At 33.3% G+C, this 27,146-nt stretch overlaps 1 protein-coding gene across 1 annotated transcript; it reads right to left on the bottom strand.

Annotated features, from left to right (window-relative positions):
* On the bottom strand, positions 1-27,146 carry LOC117204677 (protein timeless homolog; the record flags this gene model as incomplete). Its single annotated transcript, XM_033442302.1, has 14 exons — positions 1-321; positions 412-525; positions 696-851; positions 1,227-1,325; positions 1,850-2,134; positions 2,921-3,127; positions 6,261-6,395; positions 7,462-7,561; positions 17,669-17,766; positions 19,243-19,480; positions 20,301-20,499; positions 20,911-20,989; positions 21,104-21,178; positions 27,116-27,146. Coding segments are annotated over 14 exons (2,037 nt in total), but the record flags the coding sequence as incomplete, so codon positions are not given.

The following is a 27,146-nucleotide window of genomic DNA, read 5'->3' as shown; positions in this document are numbered from 1 at the left end:
TTATGGTGGAGGGTAGGTTGCCTTTATTTTTACAAATTATAAAAACACATAGCAAAGAGTGAAATAGAAATATTGAAAGGTACGAGAGTCTTCTCTTCGATTAATCTTCATCGTCGCTAATTATTCTATGAGTTGACCTGTGTTGATTACGTTGGTTTTGCGCTGGTTCTTCCTCGTCGTCACTAATTATCGTTTTAATGCTTTTCTGCCTGGTAGCTTGAGACGTTAGTGGCTCCTCTTCCTCGTCGCTATCTAGCAGACGACGTTTTTTCACGCTATCATTTTTCTCGTCATCGGATCGAGGTCTTTTCCCGTCACCTACTATAAATTTACAAATAACGAATAATTATAAAATAGAATATAACATTTCCTATATTTCTCATTTTATACAGCTGTTAGTTTTCTTTCTACCTTCAGCCACTTCAGCATCATCAGCATTGGTCTTTATTTCCAATTCAGAGTCAGACGAATCATCGAATGCAATAATACGTCCATCAAACTTTCTCTTTCCAGATTTTGATTTTTCTACAATTAATGGAGAATATTAGATTTGATTTGGTTGAGATATTGATCAATTGCTGAATAGATTTGCTGGTAAATCTCTGAAGTTCAAAATGTTTAACTGATTCCCTCAACAGAGGGCAGAGGAAGGTCCCCTCAACATAGTTGTCTCGTTGGAATGTAAAAATACGTACCGACTGGCTGCGAGTCATTTGCTTTTGCTTCCTCTATTTCTACATCATCACATTCAGTCGGTGATGAGAGAATTGTGGTCTTTTTCAATGGCTTCGGCATAGAATGAACGTTAGTTTCCATATCAGAATCGCGGGAAGTTGATGGTTGTGGCTCAGCTAAAAATATACAACAAAGTATTTAACGGCTGATAGTCAACGTTACTTAATTTTACAGATATCTTTAAAAAATGCACATATGTTTAGAAAAATTTTTGAGAGACAGTAGGTACTCCATTATTACGTTATAAGTATATCCTATTATTAAATTATATAAATTATAATAAAAATTAGATTAAGATGTAAGAGAGAATAAAAACAGTTAGAATCATGTTAAGCATGTTATAAATCAGTTAAACGTAAAATATTTTAGAATTACATAATAATAAATAAAAATCCCATATGTAAATATTATTTTAATAAATATATTTTTATGTACCGTACGATAAAGTATTAGTATTAAACATTGTAAGCAAATTTATGAAAATTACGTACCTTTAGAGGTGAAATATTTTTTAATATTTTCTAAAACGTCTTCATCATCGCTTTCACTGTTTCTATCGTTATCAGATTCCACCTTCGCCGATGTTGCTTCTGATTATAAAATACAAAAGGAAATATTAAACAAATGTAGTGTATAGTAATCTATTACACGCGTATTCACATTCATCTTAAAAGTATATAATCATTATTAGATTTAATGATATATAGAATTTTAATCGTACCGAATGAAAATTGATAAAAGTAATTGAAAATATTGTTTCGTTGCTTGGGAAACTTAGAAAACGAAGAGATTAGCCACATATGTACACACAATCTATCGTTTAAATTTCAATTTCAAAATATTTGCAGATATTGAAAATCGTATTAATGACTGAATGAATTTATTATTTCATACAATACTTATTATAATATCATATTTTTATAACTTCTATTTTTATATAATTGTTACTAAAAATTTCTATTAGTCACATTAAACAGTTTCTTCCTTCTAACAATAACACGTCCATTTTCTTTCCTTAAAGAATAAAATGTTTAATCCTACATCATTATACAAATCAAAAGTGTTCTTATTTTCTATAAATAGTTATGTATACAAAAGAGAAAAGACATAATACCTTCGGCAATGAAGTTTCCTGCCAACGAAGACTCGATAAGATTACAGCGCTTCTGAATCATCGATCTAGGCATATTAGATGGTATGCGCCAATAAGATTCTTGTTCATCAGCAGGAGGTGTGAATCCCATAGCTCGAATAAGCTTCTGGAAGCTCGGTGAATCCATCGCAGCAGACGAATAATCTGTCAGCGGGACTAAGGGGATACCTTCGCAGCTTTCCTCGTCTCGATCGTCCAGGACATCTAGTAGGGATTCCTTGATCCATTCTAGAGCGTCGCTCATATCTGATTTATCAAAATGTCTGTTATTACGTTTTTCTATAAGAATGAGTATATTAGTAATACAAAGAATTTGAAATAAATTATAAGAACAATTTATTTTCATATTGATAATTCGAATAAATATGTTGGATATAACACTAGAACTTTTCCTAGATAATAATAAACAATGAACTCGTGCAGTAAATTAGTTTATTACTTTTGCGCATGAATAACTCAACCATTTTTTTCAATCTATTAATTTCTCGTTCTCTCGATTGCAATATTTCGATTAAGATTTTATAAATCAATATGTAACTTTATCTTCAATTCTTGTCTGGAAATCTTTTCTTACAAGAGATCTTTTCAGTAAAACTGTTGAATCTTTGAAGAAACTTTAAATGTAAATCATGTGATAAAATAGACGAAAGTTGAAGAGATTAATTTTGCCCCAAGTGTCATTGAAACCTGTGTCGCTGCCTGAAAGCAATGGTATTCTGATAGATGACAAGCACATTGGTTCGACATAAAAGAACTACAGGGTCGTTCTGTAACCATGTCTTTGCCAAAATCCATGGGGATAAACTGGTATTTCGCGTGCTACATTTGTACCGCAAACAGGGGTTTCTTTGACAAATCATTACTTTTCCCATTTTATTTCTTTTCACTCTTGAACGACCACTGCAGATCATTCTGCCCTTTCGCGCCCTCGAAATAATGTTCCAAGTATCTACCTTGAATTTTATTCTCATAAATCACTGAGACCATACTGTGTAAAATCGACGAAAGAGGGAGTGATACGGTATTACTCACTTTTTTCGATGACATCCTTCAAGAGTCCGGATAATTGTGCATCCGTGTAAACCATCGTTGGCTGTTTTTTCGCATTTTTCTTCTTTCCCTTGTTCGTTGGTGTATTGGGAGCCACGTTCCTATTGCTCGAGGATTTCCCAGCTTCTTCGTCGCTACTTTCATCCTCGTCGGAATTACTGGCAGACTGCGTTTCCCACGACGATTTACCTTTTTACAAAGTAACGGGAAATGAATATAAACGTTTTTCGATATAGCTTCTCTCGGTTCCAGGCATTTGCGAAAAATGTATTTCAAATACATACATTCATGATACGAAAGTCAAGTTGCATAAAAATATAGATCTATGTGCGTTAATCTGTTACCATAATCGTGATTAGTCAAGAAATATATTGTTCAATATTTCTAGATTAATATCTTTTTGTTTACTCGTTTCCTGAAAAAATTAAGATTTCGTCTTAATTTCTTTAAGCTGTTTGTTAATTCGCTTTTGCAACCGCGTTTATTTAATCCGTATACAAATTTATTATTTTGCGATATCTTATCTCAAAGTAATATAGCAATTTAAGGAAAACGATAGAACGCACAATAGTAATAGGAACCGAAAGAGAATATTAGGAAATATATTAAAATGGTAGGGAGGAAATAGAATCTTAATTAAGATTCTGAAAATTTGAAAATTCTTTCTGTCTTTCGATAGTGAATCAATGCATCATAAAGTCGGAGGAGTACAAGAAGTTTGAATCTACGATACTCGAGTTAAGACCATAGACAACTACGTTACATATCCGCGTATTGCGCTGCAGCGAGTTCTTAAAATATTCAAGCAACTATCCAAAACAAGATATACTCGTTGATATTTCCATAGTTTTAATCTTAGAAAAAGAAATTGAAACTTGAATATTGTATTACATTGTGGCGAAAACAGATGATATTCCTGTAACATTGTAATTTTCGAACTTTGGAAGTTCAAATTTCCAAAGCTCGGCGAAGTTCATTAACTTTAATGAAATTCGAAGAAATTTAAACGTTCGCCGAATTAACACAAAATGAACGTGGAAGTAATAAATGAATCGATCTCGTTGTGCGTCGCTCGTGAAGTACAATCGCAAAGAAAAGGAGCTTGCACGAGCATGGTGGAAAATGAACATGTAATCAATTTGCTATAGGCCTGACATGTATCGATTTGAGATTTTGTACGATTACTCTTAGATACAGACAGAGAAGATGTTAATTACATCACCGTGTACTGTACCTTTTTCCTTTACAATTTAACTGCTGATCCCCTAGGTTTCGAAGATCTTTCAAGTATTCACGATCAATAAAACATTGTTCATGTGATTTGTTATAAAAAATGCTTAAAATTTTTGCCTACTATTACGAGCCATGGATTGTGAACAGCGCGAGAACACGGACGTACATTTTTCGTATTTTTCGAAACGTACAAAAAAAAATTCACTAGAAGATACACGTAAAATGACAAACATTATGATTTTTATTGATTTAATTTTATTAATACGAATTAAAGAAAAAATTAAAAGCAATAATATTCGCCATTAGAAACTTTAAAAAAAAAATATAAACAACTTTAGAGGTAGATAATTTCTACAGATACTTCAACATCTTTTCAGAAGTGTCGATCTTCCAGCAAATCAAGAATATTTCCTGTCTTCACGTGCGTTCCTAAAGTGTTTCGATCGGCGCACATGCGATATTAAGATCCACCGTAGCATCGGGAAACATACCGGGTGTTCCGGCTTGCGAAATCTTATTTGAGGAAGAGGCGATGAGATAGAGGCGAGGAAACGTCGTTTCAATAGCACGTAAGCCGAGACAAAAGTTTGCTTTTATACTTCATCTCCTAACCTTATATATCTAGAATGCGATCTATCGTAGTACATTGAATACAAATAAGCGGACGTGGAGGGAAACAGAAAAACAATAACAATGATAAATATGAAATTCCTTGCGGCGTAATGGGGAACAGGGACGAGTGATATTGGCATGGGAGCAGGAAAACCACGACTGGAATTCGCGTTTTTCGATATTAAATAACAGAATTTGTATTCTGCAACGATTCTGTTATGAACCGCTTTGCCGCTTCTGCAGAACTCCGAACTAGAAACGCAAATATTATTTCAACCGTACCTTCTGCGTACATATTCTTGCATGCCTCGTGGAACCAGTTAAATGTGTGTTCATTTGGCATGTAATTGATCATGATCCGTTCATGAAAATGTAAAAGATATTCTAAGTGTAAAAGATATTCTTATTTTAGTAGTTTGAAATTTTTGTTTGAAACCGTTGTTGGAAATAAATTCTTAAATAGATTGAACAATTGTACACATTGAATGGGTTATTTTAATAGGATAAGAATAAGTGTTGTAATAACAAGATATCGTTATTTCCATTTGGCGGAGGTAAGATAAATGAAAGATAAGACAAGAATAGGAAGATATAATAATACTAAGTACAATTTACTTGTTTCTTGCTAAGTAATATTGTATTTATCTCAGCATTGGTCTATGCAGAATTGTAGTTGTCTTGTATTTGTTTGCTAGGTTTAAAATTTCTCTTTTAAACTAATCTTTGACAAACGTAAGTATTTTAATATTCCTTTATGAAGAATTAAAAAAATTCATCAAATAATGTATACAAAAGATATATGATTCTATCGAGAAAAAGAGAAAGGAAGTGGTATTTATCGTGCAACTAGAATTCTGGAAATTGTAGAAATGCCTCAATCTTCCTACTTAAACTTTCTCTCGTTATCAAATTTATTTCCACTGTCGATCATTTCAATCTTTTACGATTTCATTACTTATGGGTATTTCGTGATGTATCCTATTGTATATTACGACTTGAAATTCAATTCAACGATCGCAGCTTTCCAAAGGTCAAACAAAAAGAAATACTCTATCTCTGTAACTTATTGCTTCTGATGTTATCGATAAAAAAAAAATGTTTCCAATCATAACCAATGAAAAGAAACTTCTACAAGAGGATTTTGTACAAATTGATCTCGTCTCTGGTTTCCTCGCCATATTTATCTCAGCTGCTGCTCACTTCCCTTAATTCACCGTCAAGCGTCACTTGCTCCATCCAAAAACGAGTTCACAGCGTGCAGTCGCTGGCAATCGTGTTAGCAGGGAGAACTGATCGAATGGGAATAGTCGCAGCATCTAAGGATGGTAAGAAAGACAGATGCGAATGGAATGGGATAGGATTGGCCGGAACAAGGTCTGCTTCAGAGCCGCTCGAGACCGGAGAAAAGGCTGGGAAAAGAGGCAGAGGTAACCGGCCATAGAACGTGAACGCGGAAAAAGAGAAAGTGAACACTTACCGTGGTTGCTTTTTCTGGATCGCTTTTTGCGCAACTCCTTGCGATCCGTGGCCAATCCTAATTCCAAAAGCTTCTCCTTGATCTTTGGCTTCGGCCGCTTTATTGTGAGCCCATTGAAGATCAAGTCCACGGGATCTGGATGTACACAACATAAATCGTATTGGTATTAATTCGTTATTCGAGGGGATGAAATGTTGATTCAATACGATAGAAAGCCAAGGGAACAGGTCAAACTTAGAAAATTACATGGAACCTTTCGATAAAATTATTGGATGTTTGTTCGTAGTTGGATAATATTTAAAAAGTAATGTAACCAGAGCCGAGTAAGATACCATTTCTATTAAAATACTAAATATTACATAATAAATAATTTACTTCGTTTCAGATAATGTGTGTGTATCTTTGAGAATGAAACGTTTCATTTGTTGGGGAAAGTTTTTGAAATAATATCTAACTATTATTTGAGAGCAACTGAGAATACTGCAGCTTTATTTAGCTTTGATAGATTGATGCTTTCGTCCATACGAGAGTACATAATCTACGTGATAAAAACATCGAATGATGCACTTTGTTACACGTGAGTGATTATACTTAACGTAAATATATATAAAACTAGTTCACAAATTATTATTATTATTTCTTGCGCTTTGTTATAGTATCATTTCTCTAGTGAATTATTGAGAAAAACGATAGACTATAGTGATACGTTTAAATGTAATAGTTTGATAAATGAAATTCCAGAATTCTACACGGGACGTAGTCGAGGTAAAAATGATATTATCAAAGTTTCAAAGAGAAAAGAACGAAGTTGATTTTCGGGAATTTTCATGGAGCACGGTGGGCTGAGAATAATTTTGAGCGTTAAAACCATGGGAAGCGGGGTAAACGCACGAGAATGAAGCAAGTTTTACAAGACTTGTGAAAATCTTTCTGTCTGAAAGGATATTATTCTTCGGCGTCCCGACGGAGTCCGAATTATTGCTGCAAGCAGCAGCCAGCCGTCACCGATGTTCGGTGCTTAATTAAATTTCGAGAATCGTCACGGGTGCTAATGAATTCCCGAACGAACATTCGCAAAATTCTTCAACTGTTTCAAGGCGCGGTCAGCCAGACCTCGCGCATTCCCCGCCAAATTATATTGTATCTCTGAGATATTCATCACTTATGAAATTCAACAGGCCGACTGTTCATTAAAAATTACCATCGTCCTGCTTCAGTTGTTCCCAAAGTTCCGTAAGCTGACTGATCTCGTCCTCGGACCATACCTTTGGAAGTCTCTTCTGTACCTCGTTTCGTATAGTCTGAAACAATGTTTTTTTTTTTTTTTTAATTTTAAGGTAAAAAGTTGCTCGTTTATATACGGTCCTTCCGTAAAGAGTTTTAGCTAATGAATTTTGCGGTAATTACGAATGAGTAAGAAACTTTTTAGATAACAGTGAGAATGAGGAAGTTTGCTGGATATCGTTGAAGATTTGTATGATCATTCGATGAAGGCAACAATTAAATTGCAACGTGAGTATTTATCTGAAATAGACACTGTACGAAGGTCATGATATTTGTTAGATTTCACAGATGCCAGAAATATCAGAGCTGAACGATGACGACCGAAAATGGTAACAAGATTTCGCACTTACAGCTGTCGCGTGTTGAGAAACAAAGTTCTTCTATGTCATGTCGTTCGTAATGATAGTTGTTAGACTGATAGTTCAATCATGCATGGGACGATTTTAGTACAAATATAAATGAAAAAGGTATGGTTTATATATATATATTTTTTGCTCGAAATTCAAGATCAAATTCATTTTATCATATTGCGTTCTAGTCGTCAGCATTTTCTTGAAAAATGACGAGAAAGTTCCAATAATTCTTCCAGCTATTTTATGTATAACGTTCTGTTCTTTTTATAACCGGATGCAGCTTACATAGCCGTGCCGTGCCTCCGATAATTGTTTACTGCCGCTCATGCCAGATACCCCAGTAGTCAGTTACTAACGACGAGCACTCTGTCATTGTTACCCAACCATCAACCACCTACTGTTATGATACAAAATGTTTAAATTTGGTAAACATATGACGCACAACGCCAGGCAAATAACCAATACATAGTTTGTTTCGCGGTTTACTGTCATCGCACACAGTGGTGATACTAGTTTCTAGTTGGCACTCGAGCGTTTAACATTCACACTGCTACATATACAAGATGCAAAAGTAGCTGATTGTTTCGCCATCAATGCTCAGTCCAAATCACTGTGCTTAGAAACGTGAAAGGTGAAATTTGAACAATATGCTTTTTTTTATAACATAGACACGAGGATTGAAAAGATCTTTGTAAATATAAACCCTAAAGGGGTAAAACAGGTGAACAAATTTTTATTTAGGGAATATCCATATCCCACGTGTCGCTAAACTTGAAAAAGTGAAATCCGGCAAACAAACTCCTTATCAAAAATAAATAAACACGCGTCTGAGTAATTTTTGAAATTCAACTCCTAAATGGTGTTGAAACAGAGGATAATAAACAATAAATTGTCATAAAAACAAATATCGTGCTGATGGGTAGCTGATTTAACGATAAGTGTACAAATATACGACAAATGATTTGTATATAATTTCTACGCGTTGATGTTGAATGTAGTAGAAATTCGATTGTACGAGTATGTGAACTATAGCGGTGGCTACGTTGAAGCAGGAGAACAGGCGCGCTTGCTACGAGAAATAGCAAATAGCAGCGAGATATAAAGTAAATTGCTACAAGAAATAAAAATAGCAGGAATAAGACAGAGTGGCGTTGTTTCGAAGAAGAAACATGAGACGAAGGAAGCATGTAAGTATCTTGGAAATGTAATATTGTAGGTGTAAAACATAGCCGTGGTATGAAGAAGAGTTTAACGATCATAACAATTCCGCGGCATCTCTCAAGAAAATGTAAATAATTCTGATGCCTATACGTAATTCTTGTTGATAATTCTGGCTGATCGGACACCTCAAGAATTTTTTACGCTTGTGACAAGAGTTCGCTTTTCGCACATGTGCATTAAAATGACGTAATATTCACGACTTTCCCGTTGTTCCTATACATGACTCCTTTGAGATTCAGACGTTTCTATATTATATGTGTAATAAATATCTTTATCTAACTTTTCAGTTTGTGACCGCTAAGAATATCGATAGCAACAAATATTACACACATTTATAAATATTTTTTATTTCATCGCTGATTTATTGATTCGCTCAACAGAGGAATTATTGTTTTTACTATTAAATATAAAATTACATTTTTCGCATGATGGATTCATGAATGTTTACCATTAGCTGTGTTTTTAACATTGAACAACACGCAATAATTAGTTCTTCGTTCCGTTTTACCAAGATTTTCGATATTTTTGAAGCTACGTTATTGATTCACGTAATTTCATCGGCAAAGGTCGCAGCACAGATCAGTCAATTACACGCGTACTTAATGATTCTTCAAAATTGGTTTCCTCGAAAACAAGGCAATAATGGAAAGCACTTCAGTCTGTATTTGTACGTTCCACTGTTATTATTATTGCATATATGTATAATTTTGCGATTCGTTTCATACTACTCTAATATATATATTATTTTAAATCGTTGCAATAATTTAGAATTAGAAATGAAAATTTCAACTTCTACTTTAATTTGGTTATAATCGATTATCGATACGTATAATTAGAAAATTTTAATTAATAAACTTCTTCGAAAGGATATTTTTATGCGATGCGACGATTAGAAATGTTAAATCAGGGCATCTAAATATGTAATTTAAATAGAAAAATATGCGAATTAGACACGAAGAAACTTTTGAATTTGATAGGATATCATAAAGATGAATGAGGCTATCCTAGTAACTCATTCGTCGATTGTTTTGCATAAAACTGCAATAATGTGAGCGATGGTAGCAACAGATAATTAATTATTAATAAAAGATAAGATACAGTAAATTTCATCCAGAGAAAGCATTACTTCTGGATAGGGATTTTGCAAATCCTTCAATCTCTGCATTTGTTTGATAAGACCCACATTATGTACTCGTAGGTATACTAAAACAACGTAAGCAGCTATTTATTGTGCAAATGAGGTCTCGGAGAATGCTTGCTGTCTAATTCCTGACCCTAAGTCCCTGTTCCCTTAAAAGGAGATAAAGGGGAAAAAATACGACGCTCGTTTTCCAACGATTACGTTTCACCCTCGACAGGGATCCTTGTTGGTGTCCTAAATGGCCGTCGCGTCGCATCGCGCGACTTCACGGACTAAATGAATGTCAAATGAACAGCCAGCTGTAGCTTGCCCTCATTCAGTTTTGAAGGGAGAAGGGTATCCACGCATGAAATTATTTAAATGAAACGCTTTCACGAGCCTCCCTTTCATGGATTTTGTCGACGAATCAATAATACGTTTCATCCTTTTTTCATTCGCTTTCCGCTGCTTCTTGCTGTTCATTTGTGCGATTTCGTGTTTATCCTGCTATAAAATACTATTAATTTTTTGCAGTTCATACCAGTGCCAGATTAGATTCACTTATAGGGATAAACAAAAGACGTGAGCCTGCTTAATTATATCGTAAGCGATGGATCTGTTTTGAAATTATGTAAGTTATACAAAAAGTCTACGTAAAAAGGTCTGTGTAAAAAGATCCGTGTAAATATTATTGTTATAAAGCCAATTAGGTTTACCTTGTTTATAATTATAGAATAAACCTAGAATAGAATATAATTATAGAATTAAAGAATTTATAGAATAGAATAAATAATTATAGAATAGAATAAATTACCTTGTTTATAATTGTTTATAATTATAGAAAAATACGCATTTCACTGTGGTCTTAGCATCTTATGAAAATGTTCTTCAAGGTTGAAACCTAAACAAGCAGAAATCTCAGCAATTGATTTCTGTTAGTCTGTATTAGTTTGTTAATGGGCACATTGCAGGCTGATGGAAGGATAGAAAATACCAAATCTACTAAACAATTTTGCAATTATTCCGATAAGTGATTAAAGTGAAAATTTTTGCATATAATATTGTATACGTTGCATATAACAATTTTTAATTTATTTTATTGTTTTTATGTTTGCATATAAGAAATAATTACATACAGATTGATTAGATTAAAATGGAAAGTTTAATTGTCCTCTCTCTTGTTGTTCACACTTGTTTTATGTAAATTAAGTAATTATGTAAATGTGTTAAATAATTTTATCAAACATACGACAGTGCTGCAAAAGTTGCGATTAATTAAAAAATGAGTTAAACTCCAGATCATTTGTACGTAGCTTTTAGTTTAAAGTACAACAATTGCAGTAATTAATTTGACGTGAAATAAACTTTCGGGAGATTCCTCTGGAAGGAATTTGTTAGGGAATCAATAATATCCAAAGTAATCCAATCGCCGCTCGCTAAGGGTGAAACAGCAATCAATCCATTTTCTCCTAACAGCTGTGTATTTCCTAAGAAACAACTAATTACCAGATTTGTAAAATTAACGAAACTACTCCTTTTTCCTCGAAACTCAAGTAAAGCTATAATAGCGTAATTAATGACAAATTGCTTGATTATGGCAAATTAAATTTGTTTGTATTGTTTTTGTATTGTTTTATAAATTTCATACATTTACTTCCTTAAATATTTAATTGTCGAATAAAAATGTTATTATTCAGAAAAATTTGATACAGTATATCATAATGTATAATAATATTAATTAATTTCGTTTTTACTTCAATTATTAATAACCCTTGATCGAACGTTTTTTCCCGTATGAAAGATTAAATAAATATGATATTAATTTTATTATCATTGATTATTTAGCAAATGATAATCGGAAAGTGCTGAAGTCACGTACGAAATATTCCGAAATAATAATATTATTTATTATCAGATGAATGAAACAGGCATTATATCTCAAGAAATTATTAAAACGAAGATATAATTTTTAATGCTCTTAATAAAAAATAATAAAGAAATACTACAAAATAATATACATATATCCACTATGTAAATATCAAACAAGTACATTTATATCGACATTTCCTATCGAAATTATAAAACAAAACCTTTAAATCACTCAACATAGACGATATTCAATACCATCAGCCTAACTAATTCTCAATATCCTCCTCGTTATAATATGCATACATCACGTTGATAGAACACTCGCTCATTAAATTCTCAAAGGGCAGCTGTACAAGGATCTGTTCGTAAAAATCCGTCAAGAAATCAATAATATCCTGAGCAGGCAAGTTTGTCCTCGTCTGAATGAGTGGTATGAGGGCAATCAGCTTCCTCTCCTGGCGGAGCAGCGGGTGCACACCTATGATTAATCGTCAATTTCGAAGTGGGGTAATACCGTTTTAACGGTACTCAGATATATCGTCGCCTTACCTCCATCCATCGTTCTTACTTTCCTTCTATTTCTCTTTGGCGCGCGTGCTTGCAGGTTCCTTTACCGTCTTAAAGCAGGTAATGTCTCAAGATTATCGCTATAACGTGTTCCCCCGCGATGTTGTCCGATGGCTTTTCGACAAACAGAAGGATGTAACGAAGAGGATCGAGTTAAATCGCCTATTTTCTTACTAACAAACGAGTTCGGTATAAACTATGAAAGATTCGATATGGAAGAGCCAGGAAGAAAAGTCCTTAAATCTTTTCCCTAACATATTGTTAAACAATGTCTAAACTTATGTTTGCCAGCGATATTGAATTCGAATACATAAAAATCAGATTCGTGATTGCTATTATAAATTAATAATAGCAAGATTATATATTAATTAGTGCACTAGACGGTTTACCTTAACAAACAAGTGAAAATGTATTAGCGTGATAGAAAGAGAAAAATAATTGAAATATTTGTTCAAATTCATATCAATAATTTCAACGTGTCATTTGATACTACACTTATGTATTGAAAATAACATATATGATATTCTGCTAATTGCGATGGAATCGATATTAATATAATCTCTGGTAAATTGAACATTATTTATAATAATTAATTTAATTCATTGAATAAAGAAGTATCTTAAAATGTTAATTTTTACTCGTTATAATAGTAACAACAGTAACAATCATACTTGTGATTCATTTTGGAAATAAATATAATATTTTTTGTAAAATGAGGTATGTCAATCTTTTGAAAAAAAAATTATCCCTAGCATGCATAAATAAATTCGTAAGTTTCTAATGAGTGCAATAAATAATTAAAAAATGTATGCGAACAGTTTTTCAGTGCTTTATTCGATTAGCAAGTAACGTGTTTAAAAGTGTGTTATGTATGAATTTAACGTCCATGCAAATAGCGGATCTCATTTCAACGTACATTTTCATGTAAATTTTCTTCAAAGTTTCACCGTTACATTCGCACTTTTTGAAGCTCGGAAAATTCTGGTTTTCGGGCTATGTAATACATAATACATGAAACGGTAGTCACTTGTTTCAAAAGGTTTTGCTTAAAATCGTATTGTAACTAGTTTGAAAAGTTGTCGCATAAAGGATTATTCAAAAGGTAGTAGGACACGCGGAAAGAGGGAAACGAATATCAGTATAACAAAACTCATTGAAATCGCCGCGTCTACGCGTTTCGCTGTTAATTTTTTACAAGCCTTTTTATCCCCTAATAATCTTTTCTATAGCCATTGTTGCGACGGCTGAAAATGAACTATTATCCCTCTGGTTGCGCTACTCTCGTCACAGCCGTACATTCAAATGATTTAGTCGCAAGTCGTGACTACATTCTTGGTCTTTATTGTTCTTTCAAAAGCTACACAATACCTGTATTCATTATTCGTGCAATACGATGATTTGAAATATATCATACTTTAATTAAAATCCAAAAAACGTTTCGTCTCATTCTTCCTTAATGCATGCTTTGTACTATTTCGCAGTGTACTAGCATAAAAAATAGAATTATTTTAATTTATAAAACAGCTCGTGAGCGGTACGATTGATATTGAGAAATTAAGGTCGAATATCGACAAAAATCTAGGAATTTTACGATCCGAGCATACAGATATGCCATGGAGATGGACTTATATTGACCATGTGCGATCAAAGTACGATATTTTTAATCGATATTCATAGCGTTAACTGAAAGAACATTCACGTTTCGTGTTACGATGAATACTCATCGTTTCTGAGAGCCAGAGCACGAGCAAAACGGATTGAAGTTGAGCATCGCATTTCAACTTTGAAATTCCTACCAGTGCAGTGGTGAAGTATTACACAGTGACCGCTAACTTTTACTCAACGGATGGGGAAATACGTTATACCTGCGTATTTGTATCCTATCTTTTCAAGAAAATTTCTACCATTTTACAGAAGTTGTGAAATTGCGTCCCAGTTCGTTCTAAAGTAACTGAAATAAACAGTTCCATCGTTTAGAAGCAATTCAGATGTGAATATCATTTCCAAACTCCAAATCATGCCTATGTTTTATACGTATACGTATAATGGTTTCTAAAGGAAAAATTATTATGATTAAGCACGTTCTTTCTTGATTTTCCATTTAGAGTATCGTCAAGCTGAATCGACAATATCATTGTCAATATTTATTGACTACGCGTGAATTCCTTAAAGGTTCAATGGCAAAAAAAGAAAGAAAAGAAAAGAAAATGATGAAAATTATGTGCTACTATCAAGGTTTCAATAATCTTAAATTGTATTCTCGTTATGAATTTTAGAAAGCGGAACGTTAAGTTTACGCGGCGCGTACTTCGCCTTCCTTTAGCGTTTGACACAAATGTTTATACGTGTCTCGCAGGGCAAAAGGACAAACAAAGCGATAGTACGAAAGGGTGCAGTGTGGCAAGGGAAATAACGCGCTCGAACGAATAAGCCACGATGGAAACTCGTGAACGGAAACTTTAATATTACTGCCACGATTTGAAGAAAGCAAGGGAAAAATTTATTGCCGCGTTTTCAAGACGCCAGTGAATTACAACTCTCCGTCAAAGAATAATGCTGTTAAAATTGTTTTCGCTGCATTGGCGTTAAGACGAATGAATTCGAATAGTGTTTTGTAGTCTAGATATCTCTTAAGTCCGACGGATTACTAGAACGTTGTAATCGTTTTATGTCTGTAATTATAAAGCGACAGCGCAGGAAATTATTGTCGATGAAATTACGATATATTAATAATCACGCTCTCTGATTCATACGACTGATTTTTTGTATATTAAAGCATTGCATATTTTTTACCAATTTAAACATAACAAGCTAGGAAAAAGAATATCACAATTGAACTTGGCTTCGAACGAATTCAATAAATATCTTAGCTTAATTGAAGGATTGTATTTTATTAAACATTAAATATTATAGTAGTACTTCTGAGTAAATCGAAAAATTTTCAGCTAAAAATAATACGTGATTAAATTTTTAAGCGAATGTAAAGAAATATAATTGTACAGCATCCTTTTCATCAGAGTTAATTTATACAATATATAAATTTTTAATTATTGTCTCTGAGAATGAAACAGATATATGTACACACGTAATCCCTGATGTCGAAATTACAAAAATTTCTTTGTACTTTATTTTTTATTAAAAAAATTATTAATATACCTTTTTGGAAATATTAAATGTTACCACGAGTTTTGCAAATTTTCATAATATTATTCAAATGATTATAAGAAAATAAATTTTTCTAGGAACGAAAGATCGCAAATGAGAATTTTCAAAGAAATAATGAGCATTATGTCGACGCGCGTGTATATACGCACCCAATAATACGTACTGTTCGATAGTACAAAATGTGGTTCCTATAAATTTTCTGTAAGCTGAATGCAACGCGAGGTATACCCTCAATACATTAATTGTCAACTTTTGAAACGATTCCAATAGGGCGGAGACTGAGACAGCAGGGGCCGTATACGGACGATCCATTCAGAGTTAAGGGAGCCGCCGTCTATTTATGTGTCTAGCTTCCTCCCGAAAATCTTCATACGGTTGTTGGATAGGAAAGCGCAAACAAAGCGATAGCTTTCCATAGTATGCGGAGATACCGGAAAGGAATACTTGACGGGGGAAAATCTTGAGATACATCCATCCCCGAACGAAGTAGTCGCAAAGAGGAAAAAAGTCTTGCTGGCACAGCGGAAGTCGTGATCTACGCAGGAACGGAGAAACCTCCTTTTCGAGCAGGAGGCCGGAAAGAAAAGGAGTCTCCAGAAAGCTCCTCGTAGAAATTGTCTCCCGAGAATTTACAGTTGCTGCAGCAATTCTTTGGCTCCATTTTTTGCATATGTTCTGCCTGTCACCGACGCCAGTCCAGAAACTTATTTTCGAGCCTCAGCTACCCTACGTTTTCTCGCGCTCCTCGTAAATCATTGATCTTGTCAGTGTTACGTTCAAGGGAGATCGGCTAGCCGACTTTGCTTCTTCAAATACGTTTTTGAAAGAACGCGTGGGTTGCAAGTGTCCCGTAAATCTGATCGATTATCGAAGGGATAACGAGCGCACACGCGTGTCACTGACTTCGTAGCGATGGAGTGGCAAGAAATAATTTTTTTAGACGCAAGTCACTGACTCCCTTTTATTATTTTAAACCATAAAACAGGGAAGACGTACGATTTAGCTTTATACTTTATCTTACGGATTTAATTCGATTCTTTGCGCTACAAATGGGAGTTTCGAATGGAAATTCAGCAAAAAGTGAAGCTAAAAGATACGCGCAAGCATTTATTCTTTGACGACCCAGAGAATTATAGTCGTAGGGTGCGTCAGATTCCATACATCATGATGAAAATAATCTTTGCCAAATATAGCTAATATTTTTTATGTAGTTGGCAGTTTTCGCCAACTTTACGATTTTCCATCCCCCATTTTCCGTTTAGTTTGGAGAAATGTCTGAGAGTGATCTCCGCCGTGCAGAAGATATTGTATTAGGAAGGGAAGCAGTTGACGATATATAAAACATCCATATAGAGTAGGTCAAAAACCGATTTGTTTAAAACTCTATAAAACGTATTGAAAATTTTTCAATATCTATGTAAATATCAGCTAAAACGACAAATTTCCGGAGAATCATTTTTTTTTTTTCATTCTATAAAGCGAGAGGGATTTAAATCAATTTGCGTGTTATGGTATTATATCTTCTAGAAACAGATTTTTTTATATTTTCTTGATAAGCTTAACCTACTACTTTGTAGTAAATTTTTATTCGTATTAAATATCGATGTTATTCATATACGTGTTTAAGCACTAATTTTTTATTAATCGAAGGATTATTATTAAAATCTTGAATTTGTTATAATATATATACATACAGGTAGCAACACATACGTGTGAAAAGTAATACTCTCTATTATTAAACGCCTGAGAATTAAAATTAGTTTATGATACAAAATAAATAGACGTGAAACAAAGTGTAATAGTAATGAGTGACTACAAAAATTGCTTACCTTAGAATTAACAATCAGGCACATTTCTTTCAGCTTCTTCATGATACCACGACGAGTTCGTTCTTGATTAATGTGCTCTAAGATCCAATCGACGACATCTAAATGAATAAAACATGAAGATATACATAATTTAGGAATAGAACTATATGCGCTACTGCGCGTTCAAAAGTTTGGGTTCACTCTCAACCTTGGGTTCACTCAAGGATTCATAAAAGAAAATAAAGTAAAAGGTGGTACAATTCGCTATTTCTTATCTTTACATATTTCATTCTTTTTTACTTAATTAGCAGCTACGTATACCTCCAATTTTAAAACTTTCCAATCCGGACTTATCTTCATATACTGTAAAATCTCATCGATTTCGTTCAAGATTCAAGCTCATAGGATTCCCTAATTAGTATATAAGATTAAATATGAGGATAAGCATCGTCAAAGCAATTCGAATAAATATAATCTAATAATTATGATATTTGATTATCGTTACGTGTACTAATTTTAAATATATAGAGGTTCCAACATCCATTTCCTAACTTTTCATTACAAAGTCCAAGTTCACCCTCCACCTTTTTGACTAAGCAAGCGATCCAAAACTTTGTATGGTTTTCTAACATCTTTCTTCTTAAAGAATATGTACGACGATAAAATATATGTTACATGACTTGATAAGAATCAATTTCCGGGTGCAATTAATTAAATTTGATTTTCCGGACCACGTTTTAATAGTGCATGGGGATTTCAATAAACGTTCCAGAACTATGAATATCGGTGCTATTTATATCCAATCAATATTATCCTGAATTGATTTGTAGGAAGGGAAGGATAACTGGATCATCGCGGGGTACGTGATTAGGTTAGCTGATAAATGAAGACGTTGTTATCAGTAATTCAATATTACCGACAATTCTCTCTAGCATCTACCAATTTCGGTATCAAGGATCACTCGTGTTAAAATAATGTCATCCTGACTGAAACAACACAGGTAATCTTTTAAGTAATTTCAATATTAAATGAAGGGATATATAGAACATATATCGTTATTATATCGTCTTATCTATGGTAACAAGTTAAAATATCCTACAAATCTGTATTGTAATATATTATTTAATTAATAAGTTTTGTCAAGATAGTGATCCATACTTTAAATACACTATAAATGCCAGAACATTTGCGGTCTAATAACGTAACCCGTATTTCTAAATCATACACTCTTACCTACTTGGTCGGTTTTTCCCTATTAATTATTCGCTGACTGACTTCTTTAAAGACAGTGAATTTAGCCAGTGCAAGATATGAAAGAATGTACGGATACATATATTCATTAGAATTCCCTTCATTAAGTATTCCATTTAGAATGTCCAATAAACATTCTTTGAAGCACATACATTATGTATTAATGCTTCCTGAAAGCAGAGAGATCTTTCCCCTGATAGAATATTTTATTCAATCGCTAGCAAACTAGAACGGGATATAGCTAATCGTCTGCCCTGGCAAATTCAAAAATATCCGGCAAAGTTGTGCGTTAAAGAAGACTCGTAAATCATAGGATTTAGCGAAAGGTAGGACGAGCAACGTACCTTGGGGATACTTGTTAGTCTGATGTTCCATAAAGAGAGTGCGTAACTCGTCCTCCTGGGTTTCGGTCCAGAGGCTGCGCGGAACTTTCTTGTTATCCGTTTCCGCGTTGTAACCCTCGACGACCTCGGTCGCGTCACGAGTGGTCTTCCAGAAGAGCAGTTCCATATACGCTTTCCGGTTCTTTTGCGCGACTTCGATGAAACGTCGGATTATGAAGACTGCGAACTTTTGGAGTTCCTGCAAAGAGGACTCAGCTTTCGTGACTCGAGACAAGCATACTTCCGGTGGCTATTAGATACCATGGCAGACATGTAAATTCGACGATAAAATTCTTTAAGTTAAGAGAAAAATTGCATTCGTGCTACGAATTCAATAGAAAATTATAGGTACTTTGTTGAATAGTTTGGAAATTCCAATCACGATTTGGACTGTATTGTTATCTTAATATAAAAAGTTTAGTAGGGGTGGGACCAAGTGTTTTTGTTTATACTAAATTCTATGTGTTTTTATACGTATATGCATTTAATGCTTGAACGTTTCATTGAGCGAATTTTTGTTGAAAATCTGATCACATAAGTTTCATTCGACTAGCTATTGTTTATGAATTTTATAAAACATTCTTTTACTTTTCATATAGAACCGTATTTGATGGTCACCGGTTTATTTGGTTGTTCATTGTTACAAGTAATTATTGGTATAATGAAAGAAGGAATGTAAGTTGACATATTGATGCAGTTACAAAGATATAATAATTAAAAATGGAAGATAGTATATTTTGGGAATAATGATAGTTAAACAAAATTTTTGTTGGGAAATAAAATATTTCCTGTTTTTTTTTCCAAATATGCCCACAATCTTAAACTTAAATATTTTTGTTGCAGTGATAATATTTAATTTTTCATATATACATAATCTTGTACCATTTAAATATATATTTTGTACGAGTATTTCATCTATAACATCAGACGATCAAGCCATTAATTCTACAAGTTACATTGTGTTTTCAAAGAATGAAACTTAGAGTTAAGAAAATGAAAATATGAATATAAATAATTACCTTGTGGCCGCCATACTTAGACTCAAGAATTCTCTGGAAAACACGGAATATTGACGCTTGGAATATGAGTCCTGGCATTTTGCAATCCCAGGCTATTCGATGAAGCATCTTGGTAATGTAATGATTCACTTCGTTTGTATTTTTGTCAAATTGCTGCAGCAGAACCAACATTGCTCTCACGATTTTTACATTGGCAAATCTTAAACAAAATATAAAAATCGAAACTAAAATCTTTAGTATATGCTACAAAATCAAATTTAAGGCATTGAGAGGAGAAGTGGATTAATTGTAAGTCGTATCCCTTTTCTGAATATCAATTTATGGCATTAATTTATCCCAATGAACTGTATTACACATAAAAATTTGGAGGCATTCGTATTTTCCAAGTCAAACGATAATAATATAACGAAATCAGTTATTAGATTGAATATACTGTACATTTTCGTATATATTTTGGACGATAAAGCGAATAATATGTAAAATTAAATAACATATAATATACAATAATATAAAACTAATATCAGAAAAGAACTGATGAATTGCTCAATTTATCGGATATTTGGGTTTGTCCATTTTTCATAGTCAATGTCTCATTTATTAATTGTCTTACCTGTAGATGAAGTCAGAAAATTTGAAATCAGTTTCTACAACTGAAGAATGTGTTTGCGATGCGTTCTCTTCATCTTCCTCTGTAATAATATATTTGATACAATAGTTCGTATTTACAAATACCACAAGCAATTTCGTTATAGAAAGGTGGTAAGCAATATCTTCTTTGTTATCTGTCTAAAAAGATATATTACCTGACTCGTCATCAAGGCTATCAACATTTCCCTCCTCGTGTGTTTTGCTTTGTGTAACAGGATTTTCTTCGACCACTGAAAATCAGAAAATGAAATAAATTTATTCTCTACATCGCTCTACAGACAACATTGAAGGTAGGAAAATATAATAAGCCAATTTTTCTACATTTTCCATTTGGATTATTACAGAGAACTATTTTAATGTGACATAATTAAAAAGATCAACCTTTTAAATACATGTATGCACGTATATGATAAATCTAGGAGATTTTCTAGAAAATAGTAAGAATACCTGATGGCAATTAATATTTTTGAAATTTTCAAGATGGTAACAAAAATACATATACAACTATAAATATATATACAAATTAGGTAAGAGGGTAGTTTCGTAATATTTAAATCGTTTTCATGTAAAAAATGTGATTGTTAACACCGATTATTTTACTATGGTTTCATAACATAGAAATTGGCATTTCCAAAATATTTTATTACATTTAGAAAAGAAGTTCGAGGAAATTTCAAAATGAAACCAGAGAACGAGAAGTTACTGGAACGTTCCAAAGTAACTGCAGAAGTACATTCTGTCATTCCTAGCTTGTCGTAAAAACATGCCAACGACACGTGCAAAATTTCACTAGTTCTTCGTCGAGCGAACACGAAAATTCCCGCAAACAATTGCATGCTTCCCTGGAATACAGACCGACCAGGACGCGACCGGGACGCTGGCACTCTATTCAATTCGACTGTAGAAGAATCAATGGATGTCGGTGGCTAGTGCTTTTTGGAAGGCCATCCGAAGTCCGTACAAATCGTACGTCGTGACTCGGTCTCCGGAAGTGGGGATCCCTGGATCGTTCGCTAAAATCTATCGCTCAAAAAATCGAGCCACGCGAAAGGAATAAAAAGATAGGAGCGGTCACGGTTGGATTAATTTACGCGAAAAATTCTGAAAACGGCGTCTAGAGCGCAGGAAAACGAAACAGCCAGAGTATTCACACGCGTAAGTCGGAACGTGGAATCCGATCGAATCGGATCCCGTAGGTTTTGGGTTACCTTGTCTTTTTTTTTTCCTCTACGTTGCGGACAACCCGACCAGCGAATTAAGCGGCCGTGGAAAGACGATTACATTTTCGACGAGTCTGTCGAGGTGAGGGCGAGGCAAACCGAGCCAGTCGAGGCTCCGGTGGCCAGGGAAAAATTGCACTCGGCGAAACCGACGATTGGATCGGCACAAAGCTTCGTTACGGGGCAAATTTTCTAAGGCTTCGCGACCGTATCCTTTTTCCTCGCTTTCTGAAAGTCACGTTAGGACAGCCGACATTTCGCTCGGCTCTTCCAATGTCACTGTTAACCCCTCGAATTGCGAATAAGGCTTGACTACCACTAATTTTTAAATTCTTTTTCTATTTTTGTGCTTCATTTCTTTCGGTTGATTGAAGTATTGCCGCTTCGAAGATGGGTATATATCTTTCTTCATAAAAGAGGATCAATAGGTACATATTACAGGCACATAGATTTGCAAGATGCTATAAATAAACTGCAGATATTTATGCAAATGCGTATTTTTACGGACATGACTAAAGAGCAGGGCGCAGGCAAGATTTATTTCGTCTACTGAATGTTACACTGAATATTTCACTATACTACAGTACTAAAATATTATAAATATTATACTATATCTATCTATATTTTTGCGTGTTGCTTTAAATTTCTCATAAATGTAAAAAAAAGGTTATAAATAACCTTTTGTATATCCATGTGAATATTTGTTTTTATAGAAGATTATCAGCAAAGTGGTATAAAAATATTTTTTTTATTTTTAGAACTTTGTTTATTTTTAAATACGCCGAGAGGAAGTTTTCAACTATTGAATAGTTTCAACAATTTTTTCGAGACCATAGGCAAGATATATATATATTTTTTTGCGTACGTTTTTCGTATTTATTTTGTAAACACATTATCACATTATCTGAACGAAATCTAAAAATTTGCCAAGAGTGAGATACTAAGCAAACATTGTACACGATACGAATATATTAGACCTAAATGGTCTTTAAAAGTAACCGTGAGAAGTATTTTAAATCATCGTGTAAAGTTTTAAACGTGTTGTGTTTCTCTAGCCAAAGAAAACTTTTCCCGCCGGCCAAAGAATTCAGTTTGCCCAAGTGACGTCGACGACTATGCTATTTTAACCAGAAGTTTTAATTGTTCCCTTCCGCGGTCTTCTGAACTCGGTACACCGGTTGCGGATAAAACAAAAAGGTGAAAGAAGCGGCGACGTTTTTGTCTTAAATTAAAAAATGTTTCCTCGGTTTGAAGAACTAGAAAAGTCTCGTTTACGGTGGCAGTGTCATATAATCGTAAAAATGGTTGGTTAATGTCCAAATATTTTCGTGATTTATTGTATAAATATTGCATCGATCTTCTTATGCAGATTTATAAATAGTAAAACTATATAATACGAGTTTTAAGTAAAAATGAAATTTATACTCGTACAATGAGTTCTAATCACATTAGATGTATTTAACCTGAAATTTTGTCAATATACCAGTTATTATTTAATCCGATTTAAATCAGATACGTGTAATGGTTTTGTAAAATGTTAATGCTCGCAAATATGTATATTTGATGGATATTAAAATATTTCAAAATAGTAATTAAATTGGAAACATATATTTGGATACATGTTTAAATTGTAATATAATATAATTTAATATAACAATTCGCACAAATTAATATATATGAAATATGCAACCTACGTATTCTTAATGTGCATTATATTAAAATAACAATAATATTTTGCATGAGAATTAAACACCGATTTGACGGATCAATAACGAGGTATCATCCGATGAAAAATTCATATACTCCGATGGCGCGATAATGACATCGTCATTCAAATTTTTACATCTTATAAACGCACGTCAGAAGATGTTAATATTAATCTGGATTTATTCGCGAAACGAAAGGATCAACGTGAATCTCTTCTATGGATAAATCCACAGCTGTATCTTGGCTCGTATGTCATTTCGTCATCGGTTCATCGATTTAAATCATAAATTCGATCATAGAAGGAAACAAGTTACAGCAGGAAAATTATGAATTTCTGAAAAATTGATCACGTTTCAGCGCTGATGCTTTATTCATTCCCTACAATCGAATAAAGCATTAATCTCGTTTGTTTGGCCACTTGCGCGTGATGAATTTAATAATGTCCCGTCTCTTTCGTATTCTGCTTCGCAGAGATAGTCGGTTCGCAAATTAACGATGTGAGCCGACACGTTGAAAAATATCTTCGGATCGAAGAAATACGATTCAATTGATACGTCAGTAAAATTATTTTATTACTAAATTAACCTTCTATTACCAATTATATGTAGAGATATCTTGAACAATGAAACATTCTAGATAGGAAATTTTAATTATGGAGGACGGCATAGATGATTCAATATATTTTAGGTTTTTTTTTTTTATATTGTTAAAAATATGTAGCGATCATCGTATACAATGTCCATTTTTTGACGACATTCAAAATATTGATTACACAGGGAAAACAGTCTTGGTGTTCATTATACTTATATGTAATTTTGCATACGATTGTAAACAAAAGGAGTACGAGTAACGATGATATAATCGTAATGGCATCAGAAGCGAGATCGGAGCAAGATCCATTTTTGGAATCAGGGTATGTTTGATGCAAATAATCGGCGGAAGGAAAAGCATCGTAGGGTGCAACAGGACAGTTGCCATAGATAGATTAATTTCTGATAAATTGCATAACAGAATTTAAATGCTACAGTCGACAATACGCAATATTGTAAGTACTTCGTGTAAGCAGCATACAAGAACGCGAGAAGCGAGAATGAGAGATGTAGAACATGTGAGTGTACAGAATACGATAAATTCACTAAATGTAAATGAAAGGTGTACAAGTGACGGTGATAGTAGAAATCGTAACAACGTATTAATAGAAACTGAATCGATTATTTGGTATTTCGATATCACGTTAACGGATTTATAGGGAAAAGTTTGTCGGCCAAGAATTAATGTACCCATGTCGGAGACGAATATAAAGAATTGGTAATACGTTTGTTGAAATTAAAGGAAATCGATAAAAAAATTTGTAATATATGCAGTATAAATTCAGTTTCTCATAGGTATTAATCCTACATTTTATAAGAACGCGCAGCAGTTTAAAACCGAACAAAATATCGTCAATCTGTTTCTTCGTTTCATCGAACAAAAAACCAATCCAATATCAATAATTTTTCAATAAAACGTTCATGAGCTTATATGTGAATTAATTCGATATTTTTTCCTACTTTTTTTATTTCTTGAACGTAGCGAAATCGTTTTGTGGAAAAAAACTTGGCACATTCTGTATATTATATCATGTATTACGATATACTATAGCGAAATAAGCGACAGTATTTCAATAATGTGTGACAAAGAATATCAAATTCACATGCCAACTAACGTGTTAGGCATAATTTCGATAAGAGCCACCATTGTGTGTAAATGTCATCCAGCGAAGTCGACTCGGAGAGTCGAAGCGTTGAAACATTTATCGTCTCGATTCATAGTTAGCTGCCGAACGTATTCATCAGCCACGAAATCGGATTAAAGTTTTATTGTAGCGGAGACGTTATGCCAGTTATTCGTTTCTGATTGCGAATTGCTTCGTATTTTAATCGTATCTATTCATATACGATTTCCATTCCTCTTGTATTGTTCTAAAAACAAGTTATTTTATTTTAAAAAATATGTAAAATTATCTACGCGCAAATTTTTATGATTCTTACGGGTATTTAGAATTATGTAAAAAATATTATTTATTTAAATTATTGAATTCACTTTGTCACCCTCGTAATCAACTTGTTGATTAAATTAAATTTCAGGAAATGTATTATACATGCATCTTAAAATACAGATGTTGTTGTATCTGTGTGACGTAACCGTTAATTAAAATTTATTGGTATATATTCAGCGGATTCGTCTCGGATTCTGTTACGTTAAATCTAATCCTGATCTAATCCTAAAGTATAACCTTGTTAGATACAAGGGAGTTGTAATGTAATTCATAGATATACTAGAATTGTAAGGGTTTCGAACATTACCTAGGGATTGCATATCTATACAAGAGTTCCGAAACTGAACACGTTCGACAATGTTCTATCAAAGCTCTTTGAGATATTAGGAACAATATATATATATACATATAGAGATATATATGTGTATGTCTATGATACATATATATCGTAGTTTGATCCATTTCTCGCTTCGAGTACCCATTATATTAATTCATGTATATTTTACATAGATTTCCAAAGATATTCTTTTTATTTCCTTTCTCCATTAATGTGTTTCATGAAAATAATTTTCATTTTATAAAATAAAGGACAAAAGCTATACTTAGCTGTAACTAATGAACTCTAAAAGTTTTTCAGCTAAATATTATACATATTTTACACTTTCTCTCTCTCTTTTTGCGATAAACCAGGATGAAAGATTATAAGAAATGGGTACACTGTTTTTTATTTGTTTACATTTTTTGCGGTAGTTTTTTCTATTACTGGCTAGTATACTTGTTATGTACTTCTTAGATAGTAGGCTGCTTGAAAAGGTGTCTGTACACGAAAATGATTGATAAGCGACTATCTTTGGCAATATTTATGTTTTTCACTCTAGTTATTCGTCTAACTTCATTTTATGATTTTCGAAATGTTCGCTTTATCAGGTACTATCATTTCCTTACAAATTCCTCTATTTTATGATCGAATTAATCGATAACGATAAAATAAAATTTTAACAATTATAATAAAATCACGCTATAATATATAATATATCACATCCTATGATATATATGATTTACGATAAATAGATATTATAATATATAATATGTTCGTATAAACTTTATATTATAGGGTAAGGAAGCGCGTAGTAGAACGTAGTAGCATCACGTTACCAAAGCCCGGCACATCTGATAGATCAACCACTTATGTATGTACGTACATGTATGTAGTAGATTCTCTCGGATCAACGA

The sequence above is a fragment of the Bombus bifarius genome, unplaced genomic scaffold (genome assembly GCF_011952205.1).
Source record: "Bombus bifarius isolate JDL3187 unplaced genomic scaffold, Bbif_JDL3187 scf7180000007979, whole genome shotgun sequence".
NCBI classification, from domain to species: Eukaryota; Metazoa; Arthropoda; class Insecta; order Hymenoptera; family Apidae; genus Bombus; species Bombus bifarius.
The sequence above is the reverse complement of the archived record's forward strand: the minus strand, read 5'-3'. Positions and strand labels throughout refer to the sequence as shown.